The sequence below is a fragment of the Oncorhynchus tshawytscha genome, linkage group LG28 (genome assembly GCF_018296145.1).
Source record: "Oncorhynchus tshawytscha isolate Ot180627B linkage group LG28, Otsh_v2.0, whole genome shotgun sequence".
Lineage (NCBI taxonomy): Eukaryota > Metazoa > Chordata > Actinopteri > Salmoniformes > Salmonidae > Oncorhynchus > Oncorhynchus tshawytscha.
This window is the reverse complement of record NC_056456.1, coordinates 35,030,787-35,058,286: the sequence shown is the minus strand read 5'-3', so window position 1 is coordinate 35,058,286 and position 27,500 is coordinate 35,030,787. Positions and strand designations below refer to the sequence as shown.

General features: G+C 45.7%; 1 protein-coding gene across 1 annotated transcript in view; it reads left to right on the top strand.

Moving 5' to 3' along the window:
* Nucleotides 1-436: 436 nt before the first annotated feature.
* Nucleotides 437-27,500, top strand: part of LOC112226393 (low-density lipoprotein receptor-related protein 8-like) — a 90,324-nt gene continuing 63,260 nt past the window's right edge. The window contains exon 1 of the mRNA XM_042307871.1: nucleotides 437-608. Within this exon, the coding sequence (XP_042163805.1) occupies nucleotides 437-608 (172 nt within the window). The remainder of the gene's footprint in view (nucleotides 609-27,500) is intronic.

Genomic DNA, 27,500 nt, shown 5'->3' with positions numbered 1-27,500 from the left:
CCACTGCTGTGGTTAGTGAGCTCGGTTCTCTCAGAATAAGATGTTGTTCTCTTTTGCCAACTGTTCAGGGTTGAGAGAACAACATCTTTATTTAATTGAACCTTTATTTAACTAGAGAAGCCAGTTAAGAAAAAAATATTATTTACAATGAGTTCATAAGGCAAAAGCCCTCTTGCGGGGACGGGGGCTGGGATTAATAAATTATATATATATGTGTTAAAACACACATCACGACAAGAGACCCTTCTATACACGCTAGTCTGTTAGACCCTAAACACTTCTATACACCCTAATCTGTTAGACCCTAAATCCTTCTATACACCCTAGTCAATAGACCCTAAACCCTTCCTACCTACCCCTAACCCACCTACCCAAGCCTCTCAGATCTGCCAAGTGGAGTGAGTAAGGGCAGCAGAGAAGGGTACAACGTGTTGGAATGGAACATAGCCTAAAAAATAATCTCCCTTTCTCCCCTCCAGGCAAGCAGACGTGTCCTTCGGAGAAGTTTGACTGTGGCGGCTCCACCAACAAGTGTGTCTCGTTGTCGTGGCGATGTGATGGCGAGCGGGACTGCGAGAACGGGGCGGACGAGGAGGACTGCGCCGCCGGTGAGTGTGATGGACAGCTGTCAATCAAACACCATAGAAACCACCCATTGGCTGAGACAGGTGTCCTTAATTTGTGGATGGGCAATAGTCCCGCCCACTGACTGCACTAGATTTTAACTGGACACTATAGTGAGAAAAGAAGGGGTGTGTTTCTTCTCAGTGACCTTTAACCCTTGAACCACTAAGCTGGAGTAGTACCACTGTTTGTGTCAGTCTTTTGCCTCCTTAGCTTTTGTATTCACACCCTTTAGGAATGGCAACGGCTGTTACCCTAGTCACAGCATTGTGTTTGAACACACGTCCCAGGTTAGGATTTTACGGAGCTTTGAATGAGCCCACGACCGTGTGACATGCTGTGAGTGGGCGGGGTCAAAGGAACCAATAGAATGGATTATTTTGATCACAGTTCCCCGTTTCCTCCATTATGGGGCATTTTGGGGGTTCTTTTCTCCGTTTGATTGATCTTCTGACGACGGAGGACACAACGGCTCCCAAATTACACCCTGTTGCCTAGTGCACTACTTTTGGCCAGAGCCTGTCTAAAGTAGTGCACCATGTAGGGAGTAGGGTGCCATTTGAGACTCCAATGAATAAAGGGCCAATGAATAAGTCAGCTCTGCTAAGAAAATACATTGAGTTTGATGCCAAATCAAAGGTTGCAAATTCAATATCAAATGTAAGAATCAATGTAGATTTTGCCCTTGGTGGCCGCCGGAACCTTTGGTGTCTACCCTGACTTATCGCAACCATAGCGATAGCAAGAGTCTCCACAACTCAACCCAATCCAGCCTTGCATGATGCAAGCATCAATCCATCAACCATGGATGATGACGTCACCCTCCCCTCTACCCAATCACGCGTCACTGTGGTGCCTCTCTGCACACTCTCTCAAACACACACACACACTGCGCCGTGACTACACTCCTGCCCTACTTTACAAGGCAACGTGAAAGACTCAGCTTCTCATTTTCCCTCCCTCCCTCCCTCCCTCCCTCCCTCCCTCGTCTCTCCCGCACGTCGGGAGAAATTGATTGTAGTGACAGTACCGCAGGAGACTGGATGATTGGAGCTCCACCGTGGCGCAGGAAGCTTCACTGGGAGAAATCCTGTCGTATTTCCCTCAGATGGGGGGGAAAGAGCAGAGAGAAAGATGCTGTATGTTTTCCTACTATCATTTGAGTCCCAGAGTTTGTTTCTGTGTGGCTTCATTTCACTTCTTCACCGCAATCGCTCGATTTGTTTCTCCTCAGAAAGCCCACAGTCCTATTTCCACCGTGTGTATTGGAAATCAAAAACAACTATTTACACCTCCCGGATATGGTCTGTGAGCCTGCATTTACTACAGCGCTGCAGAGCTAAGAAACAATTGCAAAAAAACTCTTAAAACCAGGCCTGGGTTCGAAAAACTATTAGAAATCTTTCCATTTTGAAATTATTTTTAGTGTTTTCTTTCTTCTGCTTTTTTACATCTAATCTAGGGGTCTCATTGCGCCAGGTAAACTCAATCATGCTCAGCTTAAGTTTAAAAAAAATATTATTTGAAATAGTATATGATTAAAGTGTTTTTGAACCAAGGTGTAAAATACATCTATGCCACTCTGCCCATAACACTCCTATGGTTAAATGAGCTGAAGTCTGAAGTCTGAATCAAAGTGGCAAAGATCTAATGCCTTCTTGAAATAATCGAAATGCAACCTGCAACGATTTCAAAGATTTTACTGAGTTACAGTTCCTATAAGGACATCAGTCAGTTGAAATAAATAAATGAGGCCCTAATCTATGGATTTCACATGACTGGGAATACAGATATTTTTTTAATTTTTTTATTTTACCTTTATTTAACTAGGCAAGTCAGTTAAGAACAAATTCTTATTTTCAATGACGGCCTAGGAACAGTGGGTTAACTGCCTGTTCAGGGGCAGAACGACAGATTTGTACCTTGTCAGCTCGGGGATTCGAACTTGCAACCTTTCGGTTACTAGTCCAATGCACAGATACCTTAATTAAAAGTAGTGGCGTGGCTTTGAAAACAGTCAGTATCTGGTGTGATCACCATTTGCCTCATGTAGCACGATACATCTCCTTCACATAGAGTTGATTATGGCCTGTGGAATGTTGTCCCACTCCTCTTCAATGGCTGTGTGAAGTTGCTAGATATTGGCGGGATCTGAAACATGCTGTCGAATGCATCGATCCAGAGCATCCCAAACATGCTCAATGGGTGACATGTCTGGTGAGTTTGCAGGCCATGGAAGAACTGGGACATGTACAGATCCTTGCGACATGGGACCGTGCATTATCATGCTGAAACCTGAGGTGATGGCGACGGATGAAAAACACGACAATGTGCCTCAGGATCTCATCATGGTATCTCTGTGCATTCAAATTGACATCGATAAAATGCAATTGTGTTCGTTTTCTGTAGCTTATGCCTGCCCATACCATAAACCCACCACCACCAGGGGGCACTCTGTTCACAACGTTGACATCAGCAAACCATTCGCCCACACGACTTCGTACACGTGGTCTGTGGTTGTGAGGCTAGTTGGACGTACTGCCAAATGCTCTAAAATAACATTGGAGGTGGATTATGGTAGAGAAATGAACATTCAATGATCTGGCAAAACTTCAGACATCTTTGGCATTGTGTTGAGTGACAAAACTGCACAATTTACAGTGGCATTTTATTGTCCCCAGCACAAGGTGCACCTGTGTAATGATCATGTGGTGGATGGATTATCTTGGCAATGGAGAAATGTTCACTGAAAGGGATGTAAAAACAATTGTGTGCAAAATGTGTGAGAAATAAGCTTTTTGTGCATTTTTGGGATATTTTATTTCAGCTTGTGACACATTAGACAAACACTTTACATCTTGTGTTTATATCTTTGCTCAGTGTAGCTTGTCAGGTTTTTCAGCCGTAGTTAGCCCGGGTTCATAGAGAGTCTCTCTATCCTGTCAGTCTGGGTTCATAGAGAGTCTCTCTATCCTGTCAGTCTGGGTTCATAGAGAGCCTCCTCTATCCTGTCAGTCTGGGTCCATAGAGAGCCTCTCTATCCTGTCAGTCTGGGTTCATAGAGAGTCTCTCTATCCTGTCAGTCTGGGTTCATAGAGAGCCTCTCTACCCTGTCAGTCTGGGTCCATAGAGAGTCTCTCTATCCTGTCAGTCTGGGTCCATAGAGAGCCTCTCTATCCTGTCCGTCTGGGTCCATAGAGAGCCTCTATACTGTCTGCCCTGGTCCATAGAGAGCCTCTCTATACTGTCTGCCCGGGTTCATAGATAGCCTCTCTATCCTGCACTAATCCCTTTCTCATTCTGATTTCTCCATTGACCCCTTCAGACTGCCTCTCCTGGTGAGTTCAGGCCAGGGCCCCTGGCATTCATACTAGGAAGTCCCCTCGAGCTAAAACACTGCTGGGCTTGTAGAGTATATAGTAAGGCATCCATATTAGGAAGTCCCCTAGAGCTGAAACACTGCTGGGCTTGTAGAGTGTAAAGTATGGCATCCATATTAGGAAGTCCCCTAGAGCTGAAACACTGCTGGGCTTGTAGAGTGTATAGTAAGGCATCCATATTAGGAAGTGAACTACTGTTGCTGTGACACCAACTCCCGCAGTTCAGACAAAAGTCCCTCTGTCATTACAGTCAAATTTTTGTCTGAGGACTTTGTGAGTGAGGTGACTTCAGAATATGGATGCTGTAATGTTTGGATTGGGAGTTATGTTGGTCGGGTTACCTAATGCTAGATCTGATATTTAAGAAAACGTTTTTACCGTGACTGCAGTGGTATAATACTGTAGTATGATACTGTAGTATAATACTGTAGTATAATACTGTAGTATAATACTGTAGTATAATACTGTAGTATGATACTGTAGTATGATACTGTAGTATAATACTGTAGTATAATACTGTAGTATGATACTGTAGTATAATACTGTAGTATAATACTGTAGTATGATACTGTAGTATGATACGGTAGTATAATACTGTAGTATGATACTGTAGTATAATACTGTAGTATGATACTGTAGTATAATACTGTAGTATGATACTGTAGTATAATACTGTAGTATGATACTGTAGTATGATACTGTAGTATGATACTGTGCTTCTACACCTGCATTGCTGTTTGGGGTTTTAGGCTGGGTTTCTGTGCAGCACTTTGAGATATCAGCTGATGTAAGAATGGCTATATAAATCCATTTGATTTGATTTAGTACCCTGAATTCTCCTGAACAATTGACCAAATCTGAAGAAAAACTGGACAATAAAAAGCTGGTGTACTTCCAGTGTGGATCTGGCCACAAGTTCAGGAAAACGTTGTCTCTAAATACTACAGTGCCTTAGCTTATAAACCCTGATGAAGCCCGTTGAAGCCCGATGAAGCCCGATGAAGCCCGATGAAGCCCGTTGAAGCCCGTTGAAGCCCGATGAATCCCGATGAAGCCCGATGAAGTCTGATGAAGCCCGATGAAGCCTGTTGAAGCCCGATGAAGTCTGATGAAGCCTGAGGATGTAGAGAGGATGATGCCACCACCACAGTGGCGGTGGATGATAATTGATTTCCTGGCGGAATCGGTCGTGGACACGGCGTTGTTCTACAGCTCTAATTATCTACGTCCTGGGGACCTTAGATCTTTCATTTCTCCTAAGTGTGTGTTTGTTTGTAGGCGTGTGTGTGGCGTGTGTGTGTGTGTGTGTTGTGTGTGTTTGTATGCCTGTGTGTGTGTGTTTGTATGCCTGTGTGTGTGTGTGTGTGTGTGTTTGTATGCCTGTGTGTGTGTGTGTGTTTGTATGCCTGTGTGTGTGTTTGTATGCCTGTATGTGTGTGTGTGTGTTTGTATGCCTGAGTGTGTGTGTGTTTGTATGCGTGTGTGTGCCTGGAGGGATGCTGGATGGACGGAATTACCACTGGCAACTCTGACGATGCCACTCGGTTTCAAACATAGAGAATGATAGAGGAGTCATCTTTGTATCTGTCCCGTTATGGTGTCTGTGAGTGCACAGGCAGCGCCATTGAGGCCATCTCCATTCTGAAGTAGTCCATATTCTTTTTCTACTGTTTCCACGAGTTGGTAACAAACAAACTGAAAGGGTGCATACTGCCCCCTGGAGGGTGTTGTCTGAACTGGTATAAAGTCAAAGTAGTCAATTTCCTGCCACCTGCAGTTATGGAATGTTTGCTCAAGAGTAGAATTCATTGGCTGATCCCTCCTGATAACCTGGATGGAATTCTGTCATCCTTCTTTAACCCATAGGAAGTCCCACCCAATTGGCTACTTCATAATGGTCCTCAATGACACTGTCCATGCTAAAACAGGCTTTTGGGCACTAGAGTCCTCTATCCTTTTCTATGGTCACATCTGTTATGCAGCCTGTCTGGCTGTCAATACATTTTGAGTTGAATTAGATTGAATTGTATTGACTCACCATTCAGAGAGGTGGAAGCAGGCTTTACTTCTAAGAAGCCATAACACAGTGTCTGTGTGTTGGTATTCACCAGGCAGAGAGGTGGAAGCAGGCTTTACTTCTAAGGAGCCGTAACACAGTGTCTGTGTGTTGGTATTCACCAGGCAGAGAGGTGGAAGCAGGCTTTACTTCTAAGGAGCCGTAACACAGTGTGTGTGTGTGTTGGTATTCACCAGGCAGAAGGTGCATTAAGATAGAATGACATTGACTGGCACCTAATAGTACAGTACATGTCATCTCTCTAAGCAACCAGCCAGCTACTAGATACAGGCGTAAACTGTGATATATTCAATACGACAATAATACATGCCTATCTTTTACACACACACACACACACACACACACACACACACACACACACACACACACACACACACACACACACACACACACACACACACTTACCACAATGTTTCCTCCTGGTTCCTGGCTGTTCACTCTTACATCCATCCATCTGGTTCTCCTTATTCTCAGTATTCATGTCCTCTACACACAAAATCATCAACTCTTGATTTAATCTGACAAATTACAGGGTGACACTGACCAACAGATCAATAAAAACAACGTTGTCCCTACGGTGATAGTGTGAATAGTAGCCTATTTTAAATGTATTTCTGTATAGACAGCAATAGGCTAATTAGGCTATGCAGTTAGGGCAATTCAATTTAAGTTAGCTAAGCTTCCCCTAGCCTTATGGATGCTCCTGTTTGTAGAGACAGAAATTGCCCAAACAGACCCTGGGACAGTTGTGGGAGGATAGTTCCCACATTCATACAACCAGTAGGATAGTTCCCACATTCATAGAACCAGTAGGATAGTTCCAACATTCATACAACCAGTAGGATAGTTCCCACATTCATACAACCGGTAGGATAGTTCCCACATTCATACAACCGGTAGGATAGTTCCCACAGTCATACAACCAGTAGGATAGTTCCCACAGTCATACAACCAGTAGGATAGTTCCCACAGTCATACAACCAGTAGGATAGTTCCCACATTCATACAACTAGTAGGATAGTTCCCACATTCATACAACCAGTAGGATAGTTCCCACATTCATACAACCAGTAGGATAGTTCCCACATTCATACAACCAGTAGGATAGTTCCCACATTCATACAACCAGTAGGATAGTTCCCACATTCATACAACCAGTAGGATAGTTCCCACATTCATACAACCAGTAGGATAGTTCCCACAGTCATACAACCAGTAGGATAGTTCCCACGGTCATACAACCAGTAGGATTGTTCCCACGGTCATACAACCAGTAGGATAGTTCCCACGGTCATACAACCAGTAGGATAGTTCCCACGGTCATACAACCAGTAGGATAGTTCCCACAGTCATACAACCAGTAGGATAGTTCCCACAGTCATACAACCAGTAGGATAGTTCCCACGTTCATACAACCAGTAGGATAGTTCCCACAGTCATACAACCAGTAGGATAGTTCCCACAGTCATACAACCAGTAGGATAGTTCCCACATTCATACAACCAGTAGGATAGTTCCCACATTCAGACAACCAGTAGGATAGTTCCCACATTCATACAACCAGTAGGATAGTTCCCACATTCATACAACCAGTAGGATAGTTCCCACAGTCATACAACCAGTAGGATAGTTCCCACAGTCATACAACCAGTAGGATAGTTCCCACATTCATACAACCAGTAGGATAGTTCCCACATTCATACAACCAGTAGGATAGTTCCCACATTCATACAACCAGTAGGATAGTTCCCACAGTCATACAACCAGTAGGATAGTTCCCACATTCATACAACCAATAGGATAGTTCCCACATTCATACAACCAATAGGATAGTTCCCACAGTCATACAACCAGTAGGATAGTTCCCACAGTCATACAACCAGTAGGCCTAGGCTACATAAGAAAAATGTTATAAAGCAATTAATCTGATGCAACAGATCCGAAAGTTTAGCTTAAAATCTTCATACACTATTTCTTAACGTTATTAGTGCAGCAATGCGCACTGTAGGCTACGCCAGGACATGCATTTGGTATGACACGGAAAGAATGTTGATAACCAATAGAACATGAGAGAATTAGGCTACTGTTTTTTTTAAATTTATTAACCTTTATTTAACTGGGCAAGTCAGTTAAAGAACAAATTCTTATTTACAATGACGGTCTACTGGATTCAATGGCATATGGAAGTCTTTATAAAATAATGGCCTCCACAGATATGGGTCGGATTTTGCTTGGGATACTTTGAAGCAAGATGAAACATCGATCATAATCTGTATTAAAATGTTCATGTTTCAAACAATTAAGAAGCTAAATGTTTTTAAAAAATGCATCAAATCAAATCAAATCAAATCAAATTTTATTTGTCACATACACATGGTTAGCAGATGTTAATGCGAGTGTAGCGAAATGCTTGTGCTTCTAGTTCCGACAATGCAGTAATAACGAGCAAGTAATCTAACTAACAATTCCAAAAAAAACTACTGTCATACACAGTGTAAGGGGATAAAGAATATGTACATAAGGATATATGAATGAGTGATGGTACAGAGCAGCATAGGCAAGATACAGTAGATGATATCGAGTACAGTATATACATATGAGATAAGTATGTAAACCAAGTGGCATAGTTAAAGTGGCTAGTGATACATGTATTACATAAGGATGCAGTCGATGATATAGAGTACAGTATCAACGTATGCATATGAGATGAACAATGTAGGGTAAGTAACATTATATAAGGTAGCATTGTTTAAAGTGGCTAGTGATATATTTACATTTCCCATCGATTCCCATGATTAAAGTGGCTGGAGTAGAGTCAGTGTCATTGACAGTGTGTTGGCAGTAGCCACTCAATGTTAGTGGTGGCTGTTTAACAGTCTGATGGCCTTGAGATAGAAGCTGTTTTTCAGTCTCTCGGTCCCAGCTTTGATGCACCTGTACTGACCTCGCCTTCTGGATGGCAGCGGGGTGAACAGGCAGTGGCTCGGGTGGTTGATGTCCTTGATGATCTTTATGGCCTTCCTGTAGCATCGGGTGGTGTAGGTGTCCTGGAGGGCAGGTAGTTTGCCCCCGGTGAGTCCGTAGAAAGGCCTCTTTGGTGTCCTAAGTTATCAGAACTGTGACCTTAATTACCTACCGTCTGTAAGCTGATATCCACAGGTGCATGTTCATTAATTGTTTATGGTTCAGTGAACAAGCTTGGGAATGTAACGGTTTTCTAGTGGTGATGAAGGAGAGTCGGACCAAACTGCAGCGTGTCGATTGCGATCCATATTTATTAAACAAAACGTAAACACGACTAAACACTAAACACTACAAAACAATAATCTTAATGAAAACCGAAAACAGCCTATCTAGTGCAAACTAACAGAGAGTACAAGTAAGACACTAAGGACAATCACCCACGACAAACTCAAAGAATATGGCTGCCTAAATATGGTTCCCAATCAGAGACAACGATAAGCACCTGCCTCTGATTGAGAACCACTCCAGACAGCCATAGACTTTGCTAGACAACCCACTAAGCTACAATCCCAATACCACCACCAAAACCCCAAGACAAACACACCACAATTACAAAAACCCCATGCCACACCCTGGCCGTACCAAATACATAAAGATAAACACAAAATACTTTGACCAGGGCGTGACAGAACCCCCCTAAGGTGCGGACTCCCGAACGCACCTCAAAACAATAGGGAGGGTCCGGGTGGGCGTCTGTCCATGGTGGCGGCTCCGGCGCGGGACGTGGACACCACTCATTTAATGTCTTAGTCCCCTCTCCCTTCGTCCCTGGATAGTCCACCCTCGCCGCCGACCATGGCCTAGTAGTCCTCACCCAGAACCCCACTGGACTGAGGAGCAGATCGGGACTGAAGGACAGCTCGGGACTGAGGCAGCTCGGGACTGAGGGGAAGCTCGGGAGTGAGAGAAAGCTCAGGAGTGAGAGAAAGCTCAGGAGTGAGAGGAAGCTCAGGAGTGAGAGGAAGCTCAGGCAGGTAGATAGATCTACCAGCTCCTGGCTGGCTGGTGGTTTCAGCAGATCCTGGCTGACTGGCAGATCCTGGCTGACTGGCAGATCCTGGCTGACTGGCAGATCTGGAAGATCCTGGCTGACTGGCAGTTCTGGAAGAGTCTGGTTGACTGGCAGATCTGGAAGAGTCTGGTTGACTGGCAGATCTGGAAGAGTCTGGTTGACTGGCAGATCTGGAAGAGTCTGGTTGACTGGCAGATCTGGAAGAGTCTGGTTGACTGGCAGATCTGGAAGAGTCTGGTTGACTGGCAGATCTGGAAGAGTCTGGCTGACTGGCGGATCCTGGCCGACTGGCAGATCCTGGCCGACTGGCAGATCCTGGCCGACTGGCACTACTGGCAGATCCTGGCCGACTGGCACTTCTGGCGGATCCTGGCTGACTGGCACTTCTGGCGGATCCTGGAAGACTGGTGGATCCTGGCTGACTGGTGGATCCTGGCAGACTGGCGAATCCTGGCTGACTGGCGGATCTAACTGATCCTGACAGACTGGCGACGCTGGGCAGACTGGCGGCGCTGGGCAGACTGGCGGCGCTGGGCAGACTGGCGGCGCTGGGCAGACTGGCGGCGCTGGGCAGACTGGCGACGCTGGGCAGACTGGCGGTGCTGGGCAGACTGGTGCCGCTGGGCAGACTGGTGCCGCTGGGCAGACTGGTGCCGCTGGGCAGACTGGTGACGCTGGGCAGACTGGGAGCACTGGCGGCACTGGCGGCGCTGGGCAGACTGGCGGCTCCTTGCAGACTGACAGCTCCTTGCAGACTGACAGCACTGGCTGCTTCATGTAGACTGACAGCTCTGGCTGCTCCTTGCAGACTGGCAGCTCCTTGCAGACTGGCAGCTCCTTGCAGACTGGCAGCTCCTTGCAGACTGACGGCTCCTTGCAGACTGACAGCACTGGCTGCTTCATGTAGACTGACAGCTCTGGCTGCTCCTTGCAGACTGGCAGCTCCATGCAGACTGGCAGCTCTGGCTGCTCCATGCAGACTGACAGCTCTGGCTGCTTCATGCAGACTGGCAGCTCTGGCTGCTCCATGCAGACTGGCAGCTCTGGCTGCTCCATGCAGACTGGCAGCTCTGGCTGCTCCATGCAGACTGACAGCTCTGGCTGCTCCATGCAGACTGGCTGCTTCATGCAGACTGGCAGCTCCATGCAGACTGGCAGCTCTGGCTGCTCCATGCAGACTGACAGCTCTGGCTGCTCCTTGCAGACTGGCAGCTCCATGCAGACTGGCAGCTCTGGCTGCTCCATGCAGACTGACAGCTCTGGCTGCTCCATGCAGACTGACAGCTCTGGCTGCTCCATGCAGACTGACATCTCTGGCTGCTCTATGCGGACTGACAGCTCTGGCTGCTCCATGCAGGCTGGCAGCTCTGGCTTCTCCATGCAGGCTGGCAGCTCTGGCTGCGCTGAACAGGCGGGAGACTCCGGCAGCGTAGGAGAGGAGAAAGGCTCTGGCTGCGCTAAACAGGCGGGAGGCTCCGGCAGCGCTGTAGAGGAGGAAGGCTCTGGCTGCGCTGAACAGGCGGGAGGCTCCGGCAGCGTAGGAGAGGAGAAAAGCGCTGGCTGCGCTGAACAGGCGAGGCACACTGAAGGCCTGGTGCATGGTGCTGGAACTGGTGGTACTGGATCGAGGACACGCACAGGAAGCCTGGAGCGGGGAGCTGCTACCGGAGGACTGGAGTGTGGAGGTGGCACAGGATGGGCTAGACCGTGAAGGCGTACTGGAGATCTTGAGAGCAGTGTTGGCACAGGATGTGCAAGGCTAGGGATGTGCACAGGAGGCCTGGTGCGTGAGGCTGGCACCAACTTCACCAGCCGACTAACACGCACCTCAGGACGAGTATGGAGCGCTAACCCAGGTGCCATCAAATCCCCAACACGTTCCGTCGGGCGAATTCCATGCAAAAAGCACCAACACAGCAACTCCCTCATTTCTCTCTCCTCCAATTTCCCCATTAACTCCTTCACAGTCTCTGGTTCTGGTCTCCTCCTTGGCTCCTCACGATAAACAGGGAGAGTTGGCTCAGGTCTGACTCCTGACTCTGCCACACTCTCCCTGAGCCCCCCAAGAAATTTTTGGGGCTGATTCTCAGGCTTCCATCCGCTACGCCGTGCTGCCTCCTCATATCTGCGCCTCTCAGCTTTCGCCGCCTCCAGTTCTTCCTTGGGGCGGCGATATTCTCCAGGCTGAGCCCAGGGTCCTTTACCGTCCAGTTCTTCCTCCCATGTCCATTTCTCCAGGTGGTGCAGCCTCTCCCACTGCAGCTGCTGCTGCTCCTGCTGCTGCTGCCTCTGTTGCCTCTCCTGTGGTTCCTGCCTGTTAACACGCTGCTTGGTCCGTTGGTGGTGGGTGATTCTGTTACGGTTTTCTAGTGGTGATGAAGGAGAGTCGGACCAAACTGCAGCGTGTCGATTGCGATCCATATTTATTAAACAAAATGTAAACACGACTAAACACTAAACACTACAAAACAATAAACGTAATGAAAACCGAAAACAGCCTATCTAGTGCAAACTAACAGAGAGTACAAGTAAGACACTAAGGACAATCACCCACGACAAACTCAAAGAATATGGCTGCCTAAATATGGTTCCCAATCAGAGACAACGATAAGCACCTGCCTCTGATTGAGAACCACTCCAGACAGCCATAGACCTTGCTAGACAACCCACTAAGCTACAATCCCAATACCACCACCAAAACCCCAAGACAAACACACCACAATTACAAAACCCCATGCCACACCCTGGTCTGACCAAATACATAAAGATAAACACAAAATACTTTGACCAGGGCGTGACAGGGAAACAGTGTTTAAACCCTTTACAATGAAGATCTGTGAAGTTAATTGGATTTTTATGAATTATCTTTGAAAGACAGGGTTCTGAAAAAGGGACGTTTCTTTTTGTTGCTGAGTTTAGTAGTCTTTTTAATCGTGGCCCAAAAAGTATTTTTAACACAGGCGTGCGTTTAGAATTGTTGCGCAATGATTGAGTTTATAAAAGCACTGTCTGACAGATATCCCACTTAAAGCAGACAGATAACCCGCTTAAAGCAGACAGATATCCCACTTAAAGCTGACAGATATCCCACTTAAAGCAGACAGATATCCCACTTAAAGCAGACAGATATCCCACTTAAAGCTGACAGATATCCCACTTAAAGCAGACAGATATCCCACTTAAAGCAGACAGATATCCCACTTAAAGCAGACAGATATCCCACTTAAAGCAGACAGATATCCCACTTAAAGCAGACAGATATCCCACTTAAAGCAGACAGATATCCCACTTAAAGCAGACAGATATCCCACTTAAAGCTGACAGATACCCCACTTAAAGCAGACAGATATCCCACTTAAAGCAGACAGATATCCCACTTAAAGCAGACAGATATCCCACTTAAAGCAGACAGATATCCCACTTAAAGCAGACAGATATCCCACTTAAAGCAGACAGATATCCCACTTAAAGCAGACAGATATCCCACTTAAAGCAGACAGATAACCCACTTAAAGCAGACAGATATCCCACTTAAAGCTGACAGATATCCCACTTAAAGCTGACAGATATCCCACTTAAAGCAGACAGATATCCCACTTAAAGCAGACAGATATCCCACTTAAAGCTGACAGATATCCCACTTAAAGCAGACAGATATCCCACTTAAAGCAGACAGATATCCCACTTAAAGCAGACAGATATCCCACTTAAAGCAGACAGATATTCCCCTTTAAGCTGACAGATCCCACTTAAAGGCTCTGTATCTGTTTGCTGTTTGTTAATGTGATAAATAAGATACATAATGAATATACACGCGCCAAATGTAATTCCCCAAAAGTATGCAAATTAACCCATAGATCGAGGCGTTTTGCTAATTGAGCCATCCACAAGTAAAGTTATGCATTTAGTTGAATCCTGCCCTCCACATCTCTCTCTCTCTCTCTCTCTCTCTCTCTCTCTCTCTCTCTCTCTCTCTCTCTCTCTCTCTCTCTCTCTCTCTCTCTCGCTCTCTCAATCTCTGCCTCTCTCGCTCTCTCGCTCTCTCTCTCTCTCTCTCTCTCTCAGCCACTCTCTCTCTCGGCCTCTCTCTCTGCTGGCCCCTCTCTTTCTCTTTCTCTGCCTTTCTTTCTCTCTCTGCCTCTCTCCCCACTATGCATCCTATCTCTGTCTTGTTCTCTCTCACTGCCCCTTCTCTCTCTCTGCTCTCCCCTCTCTCTCTGCCCTGTCTCTCTCTCTCTCTCTCTCTCTCTCTGCCCCCTCCCTCTCTCTCTCTCTCTCTCTCTCTCTCTCTCTCTCTGCCCCCCTCTCTCGCTCTCTCTCTCTGCTCCCTCTCTCCCTGCCTCCCTCCCTCCCTCTCTCTCTCTCTCTCTCTCTCACTGCCTCCTCTCTCACTGCCTCTGTCTCTCACTGCCTCTCTCTCTCTCTCTCTGCCTCCCTCTCCCTATCTCTCTGCCCAATTTGCATCTCTCTCTCTTTCACTGTCTCTCTCTCATTCTCTCTCTCTCCTCCTCTCTCTCTCTGCCTCTCTCTCTGCCTCCTCTCTCTTTCTCTCTCTCTGCCTCTTTCTCTCTCTCACTGCCTCTCTCTCTCTCTCTCTCTGCCTCCCTCTCCCTATCTCTCTGCCCAATTTGCATCTCTCTCTCTCGCTGTCTCTCTCATTCTCTCTCTCTCTGCCTCTCTCTCTGCCTCCCTCTCTCTTGCTCTCTCTCGTTCCCTCTCTCGCTCTGCCTCTCTCACTCGCTCTGCCTCTCTCTCTCTTGCTGTCTCTGTCCCGTCTCTCTCTCTCTGCCTCCCTCTCCCTCTCTCTCTGCCTCCACCCCCCCCTCTCTCTCTCTCTCTCTCTCTCTGTCTCTCTCTCCCTAGCTCTCTCTCTCTGTGAATAACACACACAGGCACTGAAGTCTTCTCAGCAGGAAGGAGCACGCCTATCTCATGGGATCTCTGGGTACTAGACAAAATAATGTTAAGGACTGCTCCTCCCTACAAGTGTGTGTTTTCTGTGAGTGTGAGCGTGTGTGTTCACGTGTGTGTGTGTGTGTGTGTGTGTGTGTGTGTACTTTCTGCATTTTTAAAGTTGCTTAGAAAGTGCCAGATGCAGTAGGACTCCAATGTGCTTCCTTCCTATGGTAAACTCAAACTGGCAAATATGCATGTGTCTGTGTCTAAGTATATTTGTTTGCATTTGTGTACAGACTTTATGCACTTTTTAAGTTCGTTAGATCGTGCCAAATGCTGTATGACTCCACTGTGCTCCCTTATTGAACTTTTACTGGCACATGTGCATGTTTCTGTCTGTATGTATCTGTTTGTGTGTTCACTGCAGGTTATACAATTTTAACCAGCTACGATAGCTCCAGATACACTGACGAGTCCAATATGTCCCGCTGGTGAAATTAAACCGGCAGGCTCCCATGTTCCGCTGGTGAAATTGAACCCTCAGGCTCCCATGTTCCGCTGGTGAAATTGAACCGGCAGGCTCCCATGTTCCGCTGGTGAAATTGAACCGGCAGGCTCCCATGTCCCGCTGGTGAAATTGAACCGGCAGGCTCCCATGTCCCGCTGCTGATTTCACCTAGAACAAAAGATCAGTTCAGTTTAACAAGATCTCCGTATGTGTGGTATAGAACAGAAGAACAAGCAATGTTATCCCATAGGAGAGCCTTTTGCTTTTTACTCTGATAATGATGAGAATGATGGCTGGGATGTATTTTAGGCCGTATCCTTAATCTTAACTGTCCTGTTTACTTCTAGCATTGTCCCACATCTGCATGTACATTGTATTCAGAAAACATTCAGAACCCTCAACTTTTTTTCCATTTTTGGTTACGTTACAGCCTTATTCTAAAATGGATTCAATTGTATTTTTTTCGTCATCAATCTATACACAATCCCCCATAATGACAAATCAAAAACAGGCTTCTAGAAATGTAGCTAATTTATTAAAAAATAAAATACTGACATTTATCATTTACATAAGTATTCAGACCCTTTCCTCAGTACTTTGTTTAATAAGTACCTTTGGCAGCGATTACAACCTCAAGTCTTCTTGGGTATGACGCTACAAGTTTGGCTCACCTGTATTTGGGGAGTTTCTCCCATTCTTCTCTGCTAATCCTTTCACGCTCTGTCAGGTTGGATGGGGAGCTATTTTATTTGCAGGTCTCTCCAGAGATGTTCGATCGGGTTCAAGTCCGGGCTTTGGCTGGGCCACTCAAGGACGTTCAGAAGTTTTTCCCAAAGCCACACCTGTGTTGTCTTGCCAGGGTCGTTTGCCTGTTGGAAGGTGAACCTTTGCCCCAGTCTGAGGTCCTGAGTGCTCTGGAGCAGGTTTTCAAGGTTCTTTTTGCTCCGTTCATCTTTCCCTCAATACTGACTAGTCTTCTAGTCCCTGCTGCTGAAAAACACCCCCACAGCATGATGCTGCCACCACCATGCTTCACCGTAGGAATGGTGCCAGGTTTCCTTCAGATGTGAAGCTTGGCGTTCAGGCCAAAGAGTTCAATCTTGGTTTCATCAGACCAGAGAATCTTGTTTGTCATGGTCTGAGAGTCCTTTAGGGGCCTTTTGGCAAACTCCAAGCGGGCTGTCATGTACCTTTTACTAAGGAATGGCTTCCGTCTGGCCACTCTCCCTTAAAGGCCTGATTCATGGAGTGCTGCATAGATGGTTGTCCTTCTGGAAGGCTCATCCCATCTCCACAGAGGAACTCTGGAACTCTGTCAGAGTGACCATCGGGTTCGTGTTCACCTCCCTGACCAAGGCCCTTCTCCCCCGATTGCTCAGTTTGGCCAGGGGGCCAGCTCTAGGAAGCGTCTTGGTGGTTCCAAACTTCTTCCATTTAAGAATGATGGATGCCACTGTCTTCTTGGTGACCTTCAATGCTGCAGAAATATTTTGGTACCCTTACCCAGATCTGTGCCTCGACGCAATCCCGTCACAGAGCTCTACGGACAATTCCTTTGACCTAATTTCTTGGTTTTTGCTCTGACATGCACTGAGGTTGACGTTGAGACTGGTGTTTTGCGGGTACTATTTAATGAAGCTGCCAGTTGAGGACTTGTGAGGCATCTGTTTCTCAAACTAGACACTCTAATGTACATGTCCCCTTGCTCAGTTGTGCACCGGGCCTCCCATTCCTCTTTCTATTCTGGTTAGGGCCAGTTTGCGCTGTTCTGTGACGGGAGTAGTACACAGCGTTGTACGAGATCTTCAGTTTGTTGGCAATTTCTCGCATGGAATAGCCTTCATTCAAGAATAGACTGATGAGTTTCAGAAGAAAGGTCTTTGTTTCTGGCCATTTTGAGCCTGTAATTGAACCCACAAATGCTGATGCTCCAGATAATCAACTATTCTAAAGAAGGCCAGTTTTATTGCTTCTTTATTCAGAACAACAGTTTTCAGCTGTGCTAACATAAATGCAAAAGGGTTTTCTAATGATCAATTAGCCATTTAAAATTATAAACTTGGATTAGCTAAAACAACGTGCCATTGGAACACAGGAGTGATGGTTGCTGATAATGGGCCTCTGTACGCCTATGTAGATATTCCATAAAACATCTGCCATTTACAGTCATTTACAACATTTACAATATCTACACCGTATTTATGATCAATTTGATGTTATTTTAATGGACAAAAAAATTGGTGTGACCCCAAACTTTTGAATGGTGGTGTATGTAATTAAGGTATTTCTGTTTTTTTTTAAATAAATTACCACACATTTCTAAAAATCTGTTTTCGCTTTGTCATTATGGGGTATTGTGTGGAGTAGTTAGAGGAAAAATTATAATTTAATCAATTTTAGAAAATGGCTGTTACTTAATAAAATGCAGAAGAAGTTAGTTTAGCCAACCCTTCTGAATGCGCTGTAGGAGTTAGTTTAGCCAACCCTTCTGAATGCGCTGTAGGAGTTAGTTTAGCCAACCCTTCTGACTGTACTGTAGGAGTTAGTTTAGCCAACCCTTCTGACTGTACTGTAGGAGTTAGTTTAGCCAACCCTTCTGAATGCGCTGTAGGAGTTAGTTTAGCCAACCCTTCTGAATGCCCTGTAGGAGTTAGTTTAACCAACCCTTCTGACTGTACTGTAGGAGTTAGTTTAGCCAACCCTTCTGAATGCGCTGTAGCAGTTAGTTTAGCCAACCCTTCTGAATGCAGTGTAGGAGTTAGTTTAACCAACCCTTCTGACTGTACTGTAGGAGTTAGTTTAGCCAACCCTTCTGAATGCGCTGTAGCAGTTAGTTTAGCCAACCCTTCTGAATGCAGTGTAGGAGTTAGTTTAACCAACCCTTCTGACTGTACTGTAGGAGTTAGTTTAACCCTTCTGACTGTACTGTAGGAGTTAGTTTAACGCTTCTGACTACTGTAGGAGTTAGTTTAACCCTTCTGACTGTACTGTAGGAGTTAGATTGACCCTTCTGACTGTACTGTAGGAGTTAGTTTAACCCTTCTGGCTGTACTGCAGGAGTTAGTTTAACCCTTCTGACTGTACTGTAGGAGTTAGTTTAACCCTTCTGGCTGTACTGTAGGAGTTAGTTTAACCCTTCTGACTGTACTGTAGGAGTTAGTTTAACCCTTCTGACTGTACTGTAGGAGTTAGTTTAACCCTTCTGGCTGTACTGTAGGAGTTAGTTTAACCCTTCTGACTGTACTGTAGGAGTTAGTTTAACCCTGCTGACTGTACTGTAGGAGTTAGTTTAACCCTTCTGACTGTACTGTAGGAGTTAGTTTAACCCTTCTGACTGTACTGTAGGAGTTAGTTTAACCCTGCTGACTGTACTGTAGGAGTTAGTTTAACCCTTCTGACTGTACTGTAGGAGTTAGTTTAACCCTTCTGGCTGTACTGTAGGAGTTAGTTTAACCCTTCTGACTGTACTGTAGGAGTTAGTTTAACCCTTCTGACTGTACTGTAGGAGTTAGTTTAACCCTTCTGACTGCACTGTAGGAGTTAGTTTAACCCTTCTGACTACAGTTGCAAAATTGCTGTAACTTTTCTAAAATTCCCAGGTTTTCCAGAACTCATGTTTGGAGGATTCCCAGATTTCCTTCTTATTCCATCCTTTTACCAGGAATTTCTCAACTAGTATTTCTGGAAAACCAGGGACTCTTGGGAACATTACCTGAATTTTTGCAACCCTAACTGTACTGTATGTACAGATGTAGGATCTTAATTTAATCACACTATTGATGCAGGATTAAAAGCAAACTTGTAGTGAATTTGAGATTTAAAAAGGCTTCTAAGGTTTGTCATTTCCACTTTAACATTTCAGGCTTGATTTGCCCTCACAAAACATGTATCAATCTCTACAAAAAATGTCCATGAATTATAATCCAAACAATAATTTACATTTCCTGTTACTGCGGGATTATTTTGCTGCTAATGAGAAACTGGTTGAATTACCATACTGCTATGGGAGCAGCCGCCACTTTTTGGTTCCAGGTAAAACCCTGTACGTAGAACCCTTTCCACAAGGGTTCTACCTGGAACCATCAAGGGTTTTTCAAAGGGTTTTGCTATGGGGACAGAACCCTTTTAGGTTACAGTAGTACCTTTTTTTTTACTAATTATTTATTGTATGGCATGATAATGTTAGTCACAAGGAGTTTGCTTGCTAGACTAGTGCCAGTACAATACAGGTCTGGGACCAGACGATAGCATGATTCATGCTTCAGCATCCCTTCTCCCCGATAACCCTGGCTAGATAAGTGTGGTCTTCATAACTGTCTGGCTACACCATGAACAATGACTCTCCTTTCTCTCTCTCCTCTATCTCGCCCTTCGTCCTTCATAGTCCTGGTTGTACGTGTGGTCATAATACTGACATCACGATGGAAGAAAACGTACCTCTCTTCCCCTCTCTATCATCTCTCCCTCCGTTGTCATCTCTCCTCTGTGGATGAGTGTGCTGCTTCTTTCTCCCCATTATCGGCCAGTATTCTCTTTGTTCTGTAAATGTGTCTATGGCATTAGTAGAAAAGGTTATCTGTTGAGTCGTTCTCCAGTGGACAAGGCCAGCCTGTCTAAACTTTAAACTGCCTTCAACGTGACCTTCTACTAGTGAAAGGTCTATGGAGGCCTCAATGGCCCTTGGGGAACAGGGAGGTTGTATATCACTGTACTGTATGGCCCCTTGGGGAACAGGGAGGTTGTATATCACTGTACTGTATGGTCCCTTAGGGAACCGGGAGGTTGTATATCACTGTACTGTATGGCCCTTGGGGAACAGGGAGGTTGTATATCACTGTACTGTATGGCCCCTTGGGGAACAGGGAGGTTGTATATCACTGTACTGTATGGCCCTTGGGGAACAGGGAGGTTGTATATCACTGTACTGTATGGCCCTTGGGGAACAGGGAGGTTGTATATCACTGTACTGTATGGCCCCTCGGGGAACAGGGAGGTTGTATATCACTGTACTGTATGGCCCCTTGGGGAACAGGGAGATTGTATATCACTGTACTGTATGGCTCTTGGGGAACAGGGAGGTTGTATATCACTGTACTGTATGGCTCTTGGGGAACAGGGAGATTGTATATCACTGTACTGTATGGCTCTTGGGGAACAGGGAGGTTGTATATCACTGTACTGTATGGCTCTTGGGGAACAGGGAGATTGTATATCACTGTACTGTATGGCTCTTGGGGAACAGGGAGGTTGTATATCAATGAATAATATCTGTGAAAGTCAAATGTCCCTTAACCTGGTGACACTTATTGATGTGAGAGAGACTGCATGGGCTCAGAGGCAGATGGGATATGAACAGGACTGTGGGTACAGTATGAACAGGACCGTGGGTACAGTATGAACATACTGAGTGTGTGTATGTGTGTGGAAACCCTACAGTGAGCAGCAGAGTGACCGACCAGTCTTCCGTCTCTCTTTACCTCCGAGGCAGTAGTTGTTGCCGGCGGAAACACCCCATCACCGCGGCTTCTCGTCCAATTGGAGAGAGAGAGAGAACTGGGTCACACCACGGGCACGCCCTTCTGATAGGCTGGGAATGATGTCACATTCCCCTTGGATCATCATCCGCCAAACTCCAGAAGAGGAATTAAAGATTCTTGGAACCCTTTTAGTAAATCCTTTTACTACAGGCCCCAACTGACATGAACGTCTCTACCCATGTAGCTGGAAATGCTCATGTATTTTCCTAACGGACCTCCTCGTGTGATATGCATGTTTATGGAGTTTCCTTAATAATTGAACTGCAGAATAGTAGACTATTGGGGGTAGGTTGCACGTGGTTTGTTGTGCGCGTTTGCACTGAAACGTACACTGTGTGTGTGTGTGTGTGTGTGTGTTCATGCTGATAAGACACGGCAGAATCAAATAGAACGCTGTGGTTTAATATTGATGAAGATAAGACGATCCCTGCAGCTCAGCTGAATCTCAAATGGTTCCATCAGTAGAAGGCCTGGTACAGTAAGTGGTAATCTCATCACTGGCCTTAGTGAAATTAATACATTAAGGTGTGGTGTGTGTGTGTGGTGGGTGGTGTGTGTGTGTGGTGTGTGTGGTGTGTGGTGTGTGTGTGTGGTGTGTGGTGTGGTGTGTGGTGTGTGTGTGTGTGTGTGTGTGGTGTGTGGTGTGTGGTGTGTGTGTGTGTGGTGTGTGTGTGTGGTGTGTGGTGTGTGGTGTGTGTGTGTGGTGTGTGGTGTGGTGTGTGGTGTGTGTGTGTGTGTGTGTGTGTGGTGTGGTGTGTGTGTGGTGTGTGTGTGTGGTGTGTGGTGTGGTGTGTGTGTGTGTGTGTGGTGTGTGTGTGTGTGTGTGTGTGTGTGTGGTGTGTGTGTGTGTGTGTGGTGTGTGGTGTGTGTGTGTGGTGTGTGTGTGTGTGTGTGGTGTGTGTGGTGTGTGTGTGTGTGGTGTGTGTGTGTGTGTGTGTGTGTGTGTGTGGTGTGTGGTGTGTGTGTGTGTGTGTGGTGTGTGTGTGGTGTGTGTGTGTGTGGTGTGGTGTGTGTGTGGTGTGTGTGTGTGTGTGTGTGGTGGTGTGTGTGGTGTGTGTGGTGTGTGTGTGTGTGTGTGTGTGTGTGTGTGTGTGTGTGTGGTGTGTGTGTGTGGTGTGTGTGTGTGTGTGGTGTGTGTGTGTGGTGTGTGGTGTGTGTGTGTGTGTGTGTGTGTGTGTGTGTGTGTGTGTGTGTGTGTGTGTGTGTGGTGTGGTGTGTGTGTGGTGTGGTGTGTGTGTGTGTGTGGTGTGTGTGTGTGTGTGTGTGTGGTGTGGTGTGTGTGGTGTGTGTGTGTGGTGTGTGTGTGTGGTGTGGTGTGTGTGTGGTGTGTGTGTGTGTGTGGTGTGTGGTGTGGTGTGGTGTGTGTGTGTGTGTGTGTGTGTGTGTGTGGTGTGTGTGTGGTGTGTGTGTGTGTGTGTGTGTGTGTGTGTGGTGTGGTGTGTGTGTGTGTGTGTGTGTGTGTGTGTGTGTGTGGTGTGTGTGTGTGGTGTGGTGTGTGTGTGTGTGTGTGTGTGTGTGTGTGTGTGTGTGTGTGTGGTGGTGTGTGTGTGTAATGGAACACATGGTGAATTGGACATATGTGTGTAATAGTATGATAGACAGGATGATCATGATACTCTGTTTCCACGTTCTGCCAGAGGCTAATGTACACCCATCAGTTTGATGATAAGTAACGATTAGATCTAAGCACAGGCATAATCCTAGAGGAAAACCTAGTTCAGTCTGCTTTCCACCAGACACTGGGAGACGAATCCACCTTTCAGCGGGACAATAACCTAAAACACAAAGACAAATCTACACTGGAGTTGCTTACCAAGAAGACAGTGAATGTTCAAGAGTGGCCGAGTTCCAATGTTGACCTCAATCTACTTGAAACCTGCAAATGGTTGTCGAGCAATGATTAACAACCCATTTGACAGAGCTTGAAGAATTTAAATAATAATAATAAAAATAATATTTAAATAATAACAGGCAAATGTTGTACAATCCAGGTGTGGAAAGTTCTTAGAGATCTACCCAAAAACCCTCACAGCTGTAATCCCTGCCAATAGTGATTCTAACATGTATTGACTCAGAGGGTCTGAATACCTATGTAAATGAGAAATACATTAGCAAATATTTCTAAAAACACGTTTTCACTTTGTCACGAGTAGAAACATCTATTTAACCCATTTTTGAATTCAGGCTGTAACACAACGATGTGTCAAGAGGTATGAATACTTTCTGAAGGCTCTTTGTACTGTATCTGTGCTGCTCTTTTCTGCTTTAGCCACTGATCTGGTCGAGTCTGCTCTGGTCGAGTCTGCTCTGGTCTAGTATGGTCTGGTCTAGTATGGTCTGGTCTAGTATGGTCTGGTCTGGTATGGTCTGGTCTGGTATGGTCTAGTGTGGTCTAGTATGGTCTGGTCTAGTATGGTCTGGTCTAGTATGGTCTGGTCTGGTATAGTCTGGTCTAGTATGGTCTGGTCTAGTATGGTCTGGTCTGGTATAGTCTGGTCTAGTATGGTCTGGTCTGGTATAGTCTGGTCTAGTATGGTCTGGTCTAGTATGGTGTGGTCTAGTATGGTCTGGTCTAGTATGGTCTGGTCTGGTATGGTCTAGTGTGGTCTAGTATGGTCTGGTCTAGTATGGTCTGGTCTAGTATGGTCTGGTCTGGTATAGTCTGGTCTAGTATGGTCTGGTCTAGTATGGTCTGGTCTGGTATAGTCTGGTCTAGTATGGTATGGTCTGGTCTGGTATAGTCTGGTCTGGTATAGTCTGGTCTAGTATGGTCTGGTCTGGTATAGTCTGGTCTAGTATGGTCTGGTCTAGTATGGTCTGGTCTAGTATGGTCTGGTCTAGTATAGTCTGGTCTAGTATGGTCTGGTCTAGTATGGTCTGGTCTAGTATGGTCTGGTCTGGTATAGTCTAGTATGGTGTGGTCTAGTATGGTCTGGTCTAGTATGGTCTGGTCTAGTATAGTCTGGTCTAGTATGGTCTGGTCTGGTATAGTCTAGTATGGTGTGGTCTAGTATGGTCTGGTCTAGTATGGTCTGGTCTAGTATAGTCTGGTCTAGTATGGTCTGGTCTAGTATGGTCTGGTCTAGTATGGTCTAGTATGGTCTGGTCTAGTATGGTCTGGTCTAGTAATGGTCTGGTCTAGTATGGTCTGGTTTAGTATGGTCTGGTCTAGTATAGTCTAGTATGGTGTGGTCTAGTATGGTCTGGTCTAGTATGGTCTGGTCTAGTATGGTCTGGTCTAGTATGGTCTGGTCTGGTATAGTCTAGTATGGTGTGGTCTAGTATGGTCTGGTCTGGTATGGTCTGGTCTAGTATGGTCTGGTCTGGTATGGTGTGGTCTAGTATGGTCTGGTCTAGTATGGTGTGGTCTAGTATGGTGTGGTCTAGTATGGTCTGGTCTAGTATGGTCTGGTCTAGTATGGTCTGGTCTAGTATGGTCTGGTCTAGTATGGTCTGGTCTAGTATGGTCTGGTCTGGTATGGTCTGGTCTGGTATGGTCTAGTATGGTGTGGTCTAGTATGGTGTGGTCTAGTATGGTCTGGTCTAGTATGGTCTGGTCTAGTATGGTCTGGTCTAGCATGGTCTGGTCTAGTATGGTCTGGTCTAGTATGGTCTGGTCTAGTATGGTCTGGTCTGGTATGGTCTAGTATGGTGTGGTCTAGTATGGTCTGGTCTAGTATGGTCTGGTCTGGTATGGTGTGGTCTAGTATGGTGTAGTCTAGTATGGCCTGGTCTAGTATGGTCTGGTCTAGTATGGTCTGGTCTAGTATGGTCTGGTCTAGTATGGTTTGGTCTAGTATGGTCTGGTCTAGTATGGTCTGGTCTAGTATGGTCTGGTCTAGTATGGTCTGGTCTGGTATGGTCTGGTCTGGTATGGTCTAGTATGGTGTGGTCTAGTATGGTGTGGTCTAGTATGGTCTGGTCTAGTATGGTCTGGTCTAGTATGGTCTGGTCTAGTATGGTCTGGTCTAGTATGGTCTGGTCTAGTATGGTCTGGTCTAGTATGGTCTGGTCTGGTATGGTCTAGTATGGTGTGGTCTAGTATGGTCTGGTCTAGTATGGTCTGGTCTGGTATGGTGTGGTCTAGTATGGTGTAGTCTAGTATGGCCTGGTCTAGTATGGTCTGGTCTAGTATGGTCTGGTATGGTCTAGTATGGTGTGGTCTGGTCTAGTATGGTGTGGTCTAGTATGGTCTGGTCTAGTATGGTCTGATCTAGTATGGTCTGGTATGGTCTGGTCTAGTATGGTCTGGTATGGTATGGTCTGGTCTGGTCTAGTATGGTCTGATCTGGTATGGTCTGGTATGGTCTAGTATGGTGTGGTCTGGTCTAGTATGGTGTGGTTTAGTAATGGTCTGGTCTAGTATGGTCTGGTCTAGTATTGGCTGATCTAGTATTGGCTAGTCTAGTATGGTCTGGTCTAGTATGGTCTAGTATGGTCTGGTCTAGTATGGTCTGGTATGGTATGGTCTGATCTGGTATGGTCTGATCTGGTATGGCCTGATCTGGTCTGATCTGGTATGGCGTGCTACATTCCACAATGAAAAAGCAAGTAAGGTAATGATTTTCAATCTATAACTGTGAAATAAGAATATGTCTGAGTCTGCTTCTTGCAGGTGTGTAACAACCGGTATAATTAGGGAATAATTGGGTGAACTCTTTGAAGAATTAAAGAATGCACACAGCTCTTTCCAGTATCACTTAGGTTGTCTTTAAATGCATAATGAATGAGGGATTAACGAAATGTAACGAATGAGGGATTAACGAAACCAAATGATTGAGGGATTAACGAAACATAACGCATGTCGGATTAACAAAAATGTAACGCATGTGGGATTAACTAAACATTGAAGCTTGCTCTTAATGCAAGACTAATGCTGTTGGTTGGTGACGTTCTGCATATCGGTTTCGACATTGATACAGCGTACCAGTTACATTGAAATAACGTACGTGGAAACGACATCAAGTTACATTAAACTAACATAAAAACAACGGTGACTTTAGTGTACTAAATCTGCCCATGCCCCCACCCTCATTGCTGTGTCAAAGCCACACCCACTGGGTGCAGTTCATTGGTCCTTAAGATGAAATGGAAACTACATTGATTCAACCAGTGTATGCCCAGTGGGGTTACCAAGAAGGAATCTGTTTTGACACTGTGGGCGGAAAGGAGCCTCTAAAATCCTAAATTAAATGTCTCCCTTCGACTCAAATGACATTGTATTTATACAGTGCTTTTTTCCCCTGTCATTCGTCACACAGAACAAAACGTTTGAGATGGGAAACCAGGGCTGTGTTCATTAGGCACGAAACTGAAGAAAATTCTCCAACCGGAATGAAACAGGAAGGTATTTTCTGATCTTGTGCAATAGGAAAGACTCATTTTTCACAGTGTTTTGCTACGGTGTGCCCTAATGAACATAGCCCAGACCTAAACACCCCCCCCCGCCCCAGAAGTGCGAGCCCAGGGCGACAGAGGCAGCAGTGGGCAACTCCTTGCTGTCTGTAGAATATCAAATGTCCACTCTCCGTATGAGTTTGCTGCTGAGATAGATGTGTGTCCTAAGTGGCCCCCTATTCCCTATTTAGGACACTAAGTACTGCACTACGTAGGGAATAAGGTGGCATTTGGGACACTGCCAGAGACCGTAGGAGCGATGGGTGGCTGTATTTCTCTTGACTGTGTGAGAGAGAATGGAGAGATAGAGATCTACCACTGAGTGGAGGACAGAGCCTGCTGTGAGAGGTCTTTTATCGCTCTCTCTCGCTCCCTGTGATGAGAGGCCCCCTCTCACTACCTCTGGGATAGTCACACCATCCATCTCTCTCCCGCTCTCTGTCTGTCTGTGATACCAGCACCATCCCTCTCAATCTCTATCGGTCTTGTTTGTGTCTCACCATCTCTGCACTCTTAGAAACAAGGTGCTATCTAGAACCTTAAAGGGTTCTTCAGCTGTCCCCATAAGAGAACCCTTTGAAGAACCCGTTTTGGTTCCAGGTAGAACCTATTTGGGTTCCATGTAGAAACCTCTGTAGAAAGGGTTCTACATGGAACCCACATGGGTTCTACCTGGAACCAAAAAGGTTTCCACCTGTAACCAAAAAGGGTTCTCCTTTGGGAACAGCCGAAGAAACCTTTTTTCTATGAGTGTGATACCAGCACCAATCCTCTCTATCGGTCTGTGTTTCTCAATCGTCATTATTCACCATTCATTCAGTATTATCTGTAATCAAGGTAGCAGTCACAGTAATGTAGAAGTGTTTAGAAACATATTCAGTTCTCATTTACAATTAAAAGTGACTCCAAAATGACACAGTACATTATTTAACCATTCGTTTCATAAAATAATCTGAAACACAACCAAAATAAAGAGCACATCGATCCAACAAATGTGTAGAGTCACAAGCTTGATGTAGTCATTGCGAGCTATGAATATGGGACC